The following is an 11,972-nucleotide window of genomic DNA, read 5'->3' as shown; positions in this document are numbered from 1 at the left end:
GGACTATATTTAGTTTTAATTCATAAATCTGACTTGATGAATCTGTAGTCCGACCCACCCAGCTGAAGGAAAACAGCCCCTCCTGGTCGGAAAACATCCTAACCGGGATCCGGTTCAGGACAGGAGGGATGCTGAGACCGTCTGAGCGGATGTCTGTTAACAAAATAGGCGCCGATTGCTGAGTCTTCGCTGCCCGGAGGTGAAGCTCATCGACGCGGCCGCTGGAGCTCCACCGGAGCGGGATGCCGACGCGCTGACGCCGGTGGGGCCGCGGTGCTTTCACTTCGGATGGGAGCTCCGAGCCAGAGACGATAAATCAGGGAGAAAGCGAAGGGCCAGCTAGATCCGGTTTGAAAATTAAGAAGAAGAAAAAAAAGAGCCCGGAGAGCGGAAAGGGAAGAGTGGTCGTGGCGGCGGCATGTTCTGATCCCAGAGCCGACAAGCGGCCGCGGCTGGCGGGATGAAGGCTCCAGGGAGACCCGGGCGGACGCTGCTCCTTCCCCGGCTCTTCATCGGTGGACTGGGTCTTCTCACAGCTGCCTGGATCTGTCCCTTCAGCGAGCCTACAGGTGCAAACAAACATTTATGTAATAGGCTGCAACCCTAATGAGTTTTTAAACAGAACAATGCAAAAGTTCTTTAAAATCCATTGTAATTTTACTATAAATCGTGCATAAATGTCATTATTTGTTTTAGTAATTATCTGCCTTCTCTCAGGCTCTCATGGCCAAACAGTGGGTGATGGCATGCTCTTATCCAAGAGACAGATCCTGCAAAAAGAAGATAATCAGACTAGCTCCAGATCTGGTGAGATTTCCCTGCATTTTATTTTGCATCTTTATTAAACCACATTTGTGTGTGAAACTGAATATTTATTCCCTAAAGGGTCTGTGTTTGTCAGACGATGCTGAAAAGCTTCGCCCTCATCTACCTTTATTAATTATTCTTTTTTATCCGAGTCCTGTTTCCGTCTGAGCATTGATGAACCTCTCTGGTTCCTCAGACTCTGCTCATGATGTTTAAACACAGTCAGGCCTTTGAGGGGCTTGGTCGCTAGGAAACAGGATGCTGATTTTGTGGTTGGATGCTGCGTGCGTGCATCCATTGTGGTTCAAAGTGCCTACCCCGCCGCAACGATCTGCTGATTAACAAGCTCATCAATGTTCCTCATATCTTATCAGGTGTTCTTAGATGTTTGAATGAATGAAATGTAAACAGTAGATTATACTCTGCCAGTTCTAAGAAAATGGACTGAGATGGATTTATTCAGACTGAGAAAACTAATTTCCCTCGACTTTGTGAGATGAAACCGTGTTTGTTCTCTGCTGACTGAAGATTTCTCTTTAACACGATGAGTCAGACGTTTTTTTACAGGAGCAACTACTTTGCTGTATTTTGTGCAGAATGATTGTTGTTGTCCTGCTGAGACTACCTCCTAAAAAGACTGTTTATTTTGTTTGTTTTTGGTGAGATGTTTCTCTTAAATTACAACAAGTGACTCAAAATCAGGTGAATTATATCATCACTGCTCTGAGGGGCGGCTGTGGACGAGTAGTTAGCGGAGTAGCCCTGAACCAGTAGGTTGCCGGTTCTATCCCCTGTTCTAGCTGTCTCAGTTGTTGCCTCTGATGTGTGTCTCATCAGTGTATGAATGGGATTAGCACTGATTAATCTCCATAGATGATTTGTACATAGAGACCTAATAAAGTGCTGTGTGAATGGTTAAATGAGGGCTCAGATTGTGTTGTGAAGCACTTTGAGTGTCCTGGTTGGATGGATGCTATACACAGTCCATTTACCATTTAATCTGTTATAAGAACAAATTATTTGTATATTTTTAAACATCTCTTGCCTCCTTTCCAGAGTTGTAAAATAACTAAGTACAAATACTTTGTTATTGTACTTAAGTATAAATTTTGGTTATCTGTACTTTACTTGAGTAATTAATTTTCAGCCTACGTTTTACTTCTACTCCTTACATTTTCACCCGATTATCTGTACTTTTACTTCTTTATGTCCTGATGCATCTCAGTAATCCAGGTAAAAAATCAAAAAAAAAATTGTATAGGTCTTCTGGACGGGTTCTTCTCTAATGAAACGTTTCGTCTCTCCTCCAAGAGACTTCTTCAGTCTGAGAGTTTCAGGCAAAATTCAGGCTTTTAAGCCCTGCCTCCATGTGACTGATACTCACATCACATGGCTATTGTTGACACCTAATTAACACCTATTGTTAACAGGGGTGGAGTGATACTGGCAATAGCCGCGCTGTAGGAGGGGGACAACTGAAAACGGAGGCCTCCACCTCTGTTTAATGATGGACGGTCGTTCTTCACAAAAATGGCTTCTTTTACTCCTCTCTCAAACCAACGTTCCTCTCTATCAAGAATGAGAACATCCTCATCTCTGAAAGAGTGACCGCTGGCCTGTAAATGAGTGAAAACTGCAGAGTTCTGGCCATTAGATGTAGCTCGTCTGTGTTGGGACATTCTTTTGAACAGTGGCTGCTTTGTTTCCCCGATGTATAACTGGTCGCAGTCCTCCTGGCACTTAACAGCATATACAATATTGCTCTGTTTGTGCCGGGGCACCGGATCTTTGGGGTGAACCAGCCTTTGCCGTAATGTGTTTTGGGGTTTGAAAGTCACTGGGACATGAAGAATGGACAAGAAGGACAATGGACATGTCCACAAGAATGGACATGAAGAATACTTAATGTCATGGGACATGACTGAAGAAGTCTCTTGGAGGAGAGACGAAACGTTTCATTAGAGAAGAACCCGTCCAGAAGACCTATACAATTGTTTTTTTACTTCTTATATTTTTAAACAAAGTAAGAAGTAGAAAGTCGTTTTTCATTTTCGTTCATTATTGTTAAAAAATACTATCCTGACAAATTGTGCCTTCTTGAAACTGAATTTAACTGTAGTTGGATGAGAAGTATAAATATATACCGTTCTGACACCAAATTGTACACAATCTCTCCCAGCTGCACGCATTTAGAAAAAAATGTTTTTTGGAGAGGTCACCTCCCAAAAAATGTCATTTTGGAAAACCTAACTGCTCGTTTTTACCCAATACTTTTACTTTTAATACTTAAATACATTTTATGTCTGAAATTTACTTTTGATACTTAAGTTAAAAAAAGAGATACTTTAAGACTTTTACTCAAGTAATGTTCTTGGAGGAGACTTTAACTTTTACCAAAGTAATTTCATGATAAGATACTTGTACACTGTAAACAAAAAAGTAATTGAGCTTATTCAAAAAAACCTAAGGAACCTTCTGCATTAAGAATTTACAGTTTTCTCAATGGTTTTCCATCTCATTGTCCTAAGTACAATTTAATCGTTGAACAATTATATTTATGTTGTTTGTTCAACTCTTAAATCCTAATCTTGCCAATTTGATTACTGACTGAACTTCAAGATTATTTCTTTGATCTCTTTTTTTAATCAAAATAGATATTTGAGCCATCATGTTCTGTGGGGTTTTATAAATCCCATCTCACAAATAAATCAGAAAACCTTGAAGAGAGTGGCAAATTTACTTTCCAGATTTTCCTTTTGCTGTTTCCGAAAGTATTTTTCACCAGTGAATTGTGGCGTTGCTGCAAGAAGGTACATCTCGGCACAAGATAAACAATTCTAATTCATTGTTTAACCGAGCGGCTTTAGAGAGGATTAAATTAACTGACTCATTTTAAATATCTGGGTGTGGCTGGACTGAGGAGCAGGTTCTGAACTGAGACAAATAAACACCAAAAAGGAATAAAAACATGAACAATAAAACACAAAAAATGATCAAAAAGTCATCCAAAAACACAAATACTGACAGATTTAACCTTAAAGTAGCCTGGGCGCTTGTTGCTATGGTTACGCATACAAGTGGAGACGAGAGACTTCCTGGTTAAGAAATGATTAAACTGATTGTTTTTGCCAATAATATATAACAAAAGCTCATTACAAACATAATCCCAGTGTAATTTGTGTTTGTGATGATCCTGAACTCTCAGATTAAACTGATGTCAGAGGAGTTACTTCTGATCAGATTATTTACGTGCAGCTGACTTTAAACAGGATTAATCCAGAAAATAGTCCCCAGAAAACCTCATTTTACTTTCTTATTTACAAAATGATTCCAGTTCTGTTACATCTTAATTCCTTGTATGTTTAAGCAGATTACACAGGTTTTAAGTTTTTTTCACTCATAATGTGATGAGGCAACAAAAGTTAAGATATTAGAAGATGTTTTCCCGTTAAAAGGCTTATATGTCGTGTTAAAGCAGGATTATGTGCCTCCTTACTGTGTTAGCCCAGTTTCTGACCTGTTTTTCACAACAGAAATTTCACCTTTAGAGCTCTAAACTCACAAGATGGTTCTTAAGTTCCACCATTCAGATGTCAGAGTTTGCCTTTCTTTGAGTTTCAACACAGGCGTTTTAACACCTACAGCAGGGCTATTCAACTGGCGGCCCGCGGGCCATTCGGCCTGCCAATTGGTTCATTCATCTCTTAAGCCCAAACCCCCGTTTTTTTACTTTATTACTATAAGTTCTTTTAGTTAAACATACACATGTTTGGTATCTACAGAAACGTCAGAATCTTGGCTAGAAGCTGGTAAAAAACATTTCTATGAACATCCAAGAAAGTTAAAATTACAAGCAGTTGAAGATAAAACTATGAAAGCAAAAATAAAATTGGTTTAAAAATTTGGCAAGTCAGAGATGTTAAAATAATATTTGTGGTAAATAAGAAGCAGAATGTGGTCTTTTTGTTTTAGTTGTTTTATCACTTATTATTATATAGGGTTCTGTATGTTGTATTCATGATTAAATGCAGTAAAATAAACTAATTCAAAGGTAACAGATCTTTGTAACACTTGGTTTTTTTACATAATGACTTTAATTGCTGGATGTTAGGCCTCTGAGCCGTTGGCCTGCAGTAACTGTGGCCCCTGGAGGAATTTAGTTGAATAGCCCTGATCTAGAGCGTTTTGCACGACCAAACTGATTTGCTTTCAGAATACTTGAGTTTTTTGAGTTAGTTGTTTGATTTCAGATGTGGTTAAAAATTTCCACTGTTTCCTCCTCAGCCATAAACGAGTTTCCAGAGGACATCTTCACTCTGGATCAGAGGAGACAGGGAGCCGTGCTGCTTCACGTTCTCTGCGTGAGTGTCAAATAAAGTTCAGCTTGTTGTGCCGAAACCCACAAAGCGTGTTATAAATGGTGTTTCCTGCATTTTAACAGGCGATCTACATGTTTCACGCGCTGGCCATAGTGTGTGATGTTTACTTTGTGCCGTCACTGGAGAAAGTGTCAGAGGTAGGAACTATTAGACTCTGAAAACAGGCGGATAAATGTTTTGTTGAGAATAAAGAAAGCAGATAAACTCTTCACCTCTGTCCACCAGAACCTTCATCTCAGTCAGGATGTCGCTGGGGCAACCTTCATGGCAGCTGGAAGCTCCGCCCCCGAACTCTTCACATCACTGATTGGTCAGTAAGACGTCCGTCCAGTCAGTCACGGGTTAGAACTGGGACATGTTAGAATGTGTTCATTAAACAGGATTATAGATGTCAGGGAGAGTGGATTTTATTATCCTCCATCAGGTTACCTGATTTTATTGTTTACTCTTATAACTGAGGCCCACAGCTGTAGTTGCAGATTGATCAAATAAAAGCATGTTTACAGGAAGCAGTCCGCAGGATTCTAAAACTGTTGCCTGGATGAATAAAAAAATTGCAACCCAGCTATAATCAAATATTTTCCTTTTTTCCTTGAAGATTTGTTCCTGTTCCGTTTGCTGATACAGCACACAGTTTAAAAAAAAAGTCCTACAAAGCAGCATCCTCCTGTGATTTATTTATTTATTTTTAGAGCCAAAATGTTGCTTCTAATCTTGTGACGCTGAAAAATCTTTTTTTATAAATGCCGCTGACACAAACTGATTTATTCACATCAGATGAAGGAAAAACTTCGAGTGTTTTCAGGCAATAAATATTATACATCCAGTCGTGTAACTGGAGTTATAAAGTGAAGATAAAACAGCTTTAGTCAAACCTTTAATATGAAGAGGGAGAACACTTGGCCAATGTTTTTTTTTTGTTCAGTGTCACAATGCTGCTGACTTTATCTTTACTGGTGATTTACAGCTTTTCATGCTGTGGTTTCAGGGGTGTTCATCACAAAGGGAGACGTTGGTGTGGGAACCATTGTTGGATCAGCCGTCTTTAACATCCTTGTCATTATTGGCCTCTGCGGCATCTTCTCTGGACAGGTTTGTTTTAGTGATTTAGCAACTTTCAGATCATCAGAAAAGAGATGAAGCAATAATGGGTCTGAAAAAGAGGCCGATTTTGGTCAAAGCTGTGTTTACATGCATGATTTGTTACAGGAGAAACGGTGCATATCTTTTAGGGGTGGGAATCTTTTACTATCTCACGATTCGATTCAAAATCAATTTTTTAAATTAAAATCTGATAATGTGAGCCCATTTGTTGTGTTCCTAAAGTGCTTCATCTTCATTTTGCAAACCTTGCACACAGTGAAGCTCATGTCAAACTCAAACTTATTCAGTAAAAACCAAAATGAGTCCAAATCTTTGCGTTCAATGAAGATGGGGTCAGTTGAATCTCTCTTTCCTCCAGTTTTGTAGTTTCCTCTTTGTTTTGGCGCTTTCTGTGCGTGCATACCTTCCAGAAGCAGCTGCAAGGTGACATCAGGACGGCCCACATAGTTACAGAATGGAGGCAGCCATTGGATTTGCTTGATTTTTTTTTAAAATCGATTTTAGGACATTTGAAATCGATTCTGAATCTTTGTAAATGAGAATCACAATTCTGATTTTTTTTGGTGCGCCCCTAATATCTTGCTCATAAATAAGCTTTATTAACTGTGATGCACACTGTGATGTTTTCATGTTTAACTAAGCTGCTGCTTGTTTTTCATATAATTCTAGAATTAATATTGGTTGTTGAAAGCATTCATGCGACTTTGTTACGCTGTAAAAAAAAAAAAGCCAAAAATGAGTTTTAAAGCACTAGTTGGGATTTTCTCTAATTAAATGAAACAATCTGCCAGTTCAGTAAGACTTCTTGAAATAAGGAAAACTTCCAGACAAGACTAATAATAAACATTCTGCTCTTGCTTAGTAGATCAGTCTCAAAACAAGAACAAAAACACTTTAAGACATGGTTAGCTGCACAGTTCTTTCAGTGACAAGATTAAAGAGTTACTACATCATGAATTATGTTTGGTTTTATTGTTTTATCTAGGACTTTAAAACTACAGAATTAGTTTGAGCATTTTTCTAAATACTGAACTTGTTAATTTCTAATGCAGATTTTAATTAGATTATATCCATCTTTCTGGACCACACATTCCAGTATTTTTTTATGTTTTATATCTTTGTGTCTGCAGCCCATCTCCCTCAGCTGGTGGCCTTTGTTCCGTGATGCTGTTTTCTACATCATCTCCATAGTGGTGCTTATTCTGGTGAGAACAGCAGGTTTCTCATTCGGCTCTTCTCACTGGTTAGACCTACAGGGCCTCAGCTTTTTAACTGAGTCCTTGTGGATCGTTTTGACCCAAGGACAGCAGGAGGGTTATACATTTCATCTGATAGGACTACAAACTGTTTGCTCTTTACTGCTGAATACAAAAAGTTTGTTTCTGAGTTTAAATTAACATCCTGTTGTGGCTTTTTTTTTATAGGTGATCTATGATGAAAAGGTGTTGTGGTGAGACTGATTGTAATTTCAGGTGCTGCTTTTGTTTTTACACCAGATTAGATAACTGACGTTGAGATGAATGTTGACTGTTTTAGGTGGGAAACCATCATCCTGATCTCCATGTATGGGATTTATATAATCATCATGAAGTGAGTTCTGTCCTCTCACATCTCTGTTTGGCACAGATCTAATTTCTGTGTAATATTAACTGAATAAGCATGACTCTGTGGGTTTTTTTTTTTTTTTTTTTTTTGCGCAGGTTCAACAGACCTCTGTGTTGCCTGATGGAGAGACACTGCAGCGTGGAGGGTCAGCCGTGCCTGAGCAGTTTCAGACGGACCACCGCCGTAGGAAACGCCGGGGACTGTGAAAACGACACGGTGCCGCTGAAGCCAGGTGCAGGAGCTCGTCTCTCTGTGGGAGCAGACCTGCTGACACAGTTGAAGCTGTCAGTCAAACCCTGTCTCTTTCCCTGTGGATTAAAAAAACACTTAAATAGAACAAAACCATTTTCACTTTCCCTCATTTTTTTCTGGTTTTCTTTCAGTTTTAAAAACGCTTCTTTTCTCATCTCCTGCTCACGTTTCTTCTGTCTGCTCTCAGACTCATGTGTGGTGGCCGGTCAGGACTCAGCAGTGGTGATGGTGGACGAGCTACTGAACCTTCACCCCCAGCAGCTCTCCTTCTCAGAGGCAAGCCGCCGCTTTCTCATCACCCCACATTTCACCCCCATTACACCCACCTGTGCACGGCAGGACGTAAAGTCATCAGGGAGGTATACTCTGCATGTGCTCACATTCCTCATGTAACAGATATCTAAATGTGGATGTGTTACACAAATTATGGTTTATGATAGAGTGGTCATTAAAGTAATCTTACTGATTTTAATTAAATCAGTTCATTTTATTCCCAGCTAAAAGTTCTGCGTTTAATGAGATGACTGAGTGATTTCTGAAAGAAGCTGAATTATTAAAACTAAAAGAAGCAGAAAACTGGCTGAAAGCTAAGGAATCAGAGCAGTAGATATAAGCTAAAAGCTGTAAAGTGGTCGCTAAAAGCATCAAAATGTTAGCTAAATATATCACAGTGCAAGTTAAAAGCTACATTATCAAAGAATTAGCTAAAAGCTAAGTTTCAAATAGCTAGTTAAAAGCTAAAAATGACAGAAGACCAATTGAAAGCTAAACGTAGTAAAACTTCAGCTAAAAACTAAAGGTAGAACAAGTCTTACAGAGAAAGTATAAAAACCAAAAACACCAATAGCTCAAAGCTAATAGTAGCAGAATGGTAGCTAAGGACTAAAGTATCACAGGAAGACAAAAAGTTTATAATGTAAACCATAACTTTGGAAGAATTGGAGAGATCTCCGTGTATTTCTATAGGGAAAATTTTGGTAAATAAAGTTACATTTTTTGAAAAGTATAAAAAGTTACAAAAACATAATTCCTTGCAGCTATTTCCCAAATGAGCTGAACATTTTGACAAACTGTATGAGGAGCTAAAATAGCACAAAGTATACAGAAGTAGTTAGGTTGCAAAAAACAGAGAGAAAATTAGAAAAACAACAGCGTGAGGCTGATTCAACATTCACACAATCAAATGCCGTTTAAGAGCTTGGCACTTAGTTTTCTGTTTCCTCTTTCGTGTTTTTTTTTTTTTTTTCCAAATAAAACTGCACCTGCCCGCTCTCTTCCTGCTCCTTTCTAACCCCCCCTCTGGTGAACGTGAGGACCTGTCTGGCTGCCTAATCACTCCATCTGCCTCTTCTCACACTCTTAGCTTCACTCATCATTTCGTTCCTCGCATCATCTTTTCCTCCCTTATCCCCCCACCCCTCCACTCCCACACAGAGGCAGAGGCTGATCCGGGCTCGGGTGAGCCCAGAGGAGGCGACGGCTGCGGGGGAGGAGGTTTTATCCCCAAGTGGAACTTGGAGGAGAGAGAACGGGACGATGGCCGAGGGGGACAGGCATCTGCAGGAGGGAGAGAAGGACACGGGTAAAGAGTCAGCGGGGGAGACGGGGGGGAGTTCACAGCAAGAAGAGGAGGAGGAGGAAGAGCAGGAGAAAGGAGAAGAGGAGGAGAACGCCTTCAGACCTTTTATCCTGCCAGGTGAGTGAATAAGAAGCTCACAAAGAGGTGGAAAGTTTAAACTTTTAAATGACATTATTATGTTAAAGAACAGATGTAACTCAGTTTGGAACTATCTAAACAAAAATGGCAACTTGGAAATAGGGCTGTCAAATGATTAATATTTTTAATCTGATTAATCCCAAAGTAGCTGTGAATTAATCATGATTAATCTTAAATTTAATATATATTTCTATAAAATAAATTATTTGAGTTATTAATTAGTTTTTAATGTTTTTATTTAGAAAACAAAATTGATGTTTAGAAATGATTTTTTTGAATATAAAACAGGACCTAAAAAATGCTCCAAACATATTTGAGTCAGTGAAATTTTGTGCAGAGTAATGAAGTTAAATCAAGAATTCAAGGATTTTCATGCCAAATGAGAACATGAGGAATGAAAGATAGATACTAAGGTCACAGTTGTCAGCAAAACATAAATAAATAAAATAAAATGTCATAAGAACACAAAAAGAAAAAAAACTGTACATAATGTGTTATGGAGTTTTTGTTTATTTATTTAACCTTTATCCAGGTAAACTGTTTGAGAACCACTTCTCATTTACAAACATGACCTGGCATGCACTGAGTGCATTGCAATACACAAACTTACATATTCAGCCAGAGTAAAGTGATTGTAAATTTTAATTGCGATTAAAATTTTTAATCTATGCCCATGCAGCACTAAAATTAATCAGAGTTAACTCGATTAATTTTACAGCCCTACTTGGAAACGAAAACCTTCCTGTAAAATCTCATTGGTGTTTCTGTAATAACCAGTTGATGTTTCAAATCTTTAAAAGATGGTGTTAATGGCTGATGAGGTTAGTTTAACAGAGTGGACACACGCCCACATGCACATTCAGGCTGAGCCGTGGGAATAATTTAAAAGCTAAGATGTGTCTGTAAGGCAGGGGGAACCGTTGTGTACGTACACTCGCGTGTGTCCTTGTCGTCCCCTCAGATGGCCCAGGCATGCGACTGAAGTGGCTCCTGTCCTGGCCCGTGAGCTTCCTGCTCCACTTCACCATCCCCGACTGTAGCCAGCCGCGGTGGGAGCGCTGGTACCTGCTCACCTTCCTGGCCTCCACGCTCTGGATCGCCCTCTTCTCCTACCTCATGGTCTGGATGGTACGAGACTCGATGCAGCCGCGCTCACGAACGCACGCGTTTAAAATCGCTCACGTTCCGCCGTCCTCTCCTCCTCTCAGGTGACCATCATCAGCTACACGCTCGGGATCCCAGACGTCATCATGGGCATCACTTTCCTTGCAGCCGGCACCAGCGTTCCCGACTGCATGGCCAGTCTCATCGTCGCCCGACAAGGTGTGTGAATAAATCTACGTGAATAAATATAAGTGAATAAATCTATGTGAATAAATGCTGAAACCAGGTTTTGACTCCTCTCACTGTGGATGGTAAACGTTGCAGGAATGGGCGACATGGCCGTGTCCAACTCCATTGGCAGTAACATCTTCGACGTGCTGCTGGGCCTGGGCTTCCCCTGGGCTCTGAGGACTCTCATCGTCAGCTACGGATCGGTGGTAAAACACCAGCGGCTCCTTTTATCACTAAATGTGTTGTTGCAACTCTGTTTTGAGGGACACCTAGCTAAGACACATTTGACATAAAGGTTTGAACACAACAACTCGTTCAAAGGGACCTTAATCGAGTTGTAATATTTGACGAAGTTTTAGCTTTCCAACTTAAAGTTAGGTTCACCACTAATTCACTAAACCAGAATCTTAGCTCTGCTAACGCTATATTACAAAATTAATGGAAGCTAACGCTAACCGCTAAGATGACTCTTGGTCACACGTCTTCATCTCCCTCCAGTTTTGGTGGGACCGACACAAACCTGTTATTAGTTTTCTGTAGGTCTGGTTTGAAGGTGGGCTCATCTGTGGCAAATCGTCCAAACCAGAGCAGCTCTGTCTGCTTTGTGACACGTCCAGTTTACCCCTTTCAGAATAAAAACATGTCTTGATTAAGTTTGTATATCAAACAAGTAGCAAATACTCACTCTGCCGTATTTTATACATAGTTAATTTTTGTATTTATTTAAATATTGTTAAATACTACTTTATTTCTTTTTGACGTTTCATTTGAAG

General features: G+C 39.7%; 1 protein-coding gene across 1 annotated transcript in view; it reads left to right on the top strand.

Moving 5' to 3' along the window:
• Positions 1 to 130: 130 nt before the first annotated feature.
• The window catches only part of slc24a6a (solute carrier family 24 member 6a), a 14,005-nt gene continuing 2,163 nt past the window's right edge, over positions 131 to 11,972 (top strand). The window contains exons 1-15 of the mRNA XM_014006202.1: positions 131 to 569; positions 718 to 807; positions 5,092 to 5,168; positions 5,249 to 5,323; positions 5,412 to 5,496; positions 6,175 to 6,278; positions 7,421 to 7,495; positions 7,715 to 7,740; positions 7,827 to 7,880; positions 7,991 to 8,127; positions 8,335 to 8,423; positions 9,582 to 9,843; positions 10,826 to 10,992; positions 11,073 to 11,187; positions 11,293 to 11,405. Coding sequence (XP_013861656.1) covers positions 461 to 569; positions 718 to 807; positions 5,092 to 5,168; positions 5,249 to 5,323; positions 5,412 to 5,496; positions 6,175 to 6,278; positions 7,421 to 7,495; positions 7,715 to 7,740; positions 7,827 to 7,880; positions 7,991 to 8,127; positions 8,335 to 8,423; positions 9,582 to 9,843; positions 10,826 to 10,992; positions 11,073 to 11,187; positions 11,293 to 11,405 — 1,578 coding nt within the window. The 5' untranslated portion in view covers positions 131 to 460. The remainder of the gene's footprint in view (positions 570 to 717; positions 808 to 5,091; positions 5,169 to 5,248; positions 5,324 to 5,411; positions 5,497 to 6,174; positions 6,279 to 7,420; positions 7,496 to 7,714; positions 7,741 to 7,826; positions 7,881 to 7,990; positions 8,128 to 8,334; positions 8,424 to 9,581; positions 9,844 to 10,825; positions 10,993 to 11,072; positions 11,188 to 11,292; positions 11,406 to 11,972) is intronic.

The sequence above is a fragment of the Austrofundulus limnaeus genome, unplaced genomic scaffold (assembly GCF_001266775.1).
Source record: "Austrofundulus limnaeus strain Quisiro unplaced genomic scaffold, Austrofundulus_limnaeus-1.0 Scaffold1, whole genome shotgun sequence".
Classification (NCBI taxonomy): domain Eukaryota; kingdom Metazoa; phylum Chordata; class Actinopteri; order Cyprinodontiformes; family Rivulidae; genus Austrofundulus; species Austrofundulus limnaeus.
This window is presented reverse-complemented; position numbering and strand designations above follow the sequence as displayed.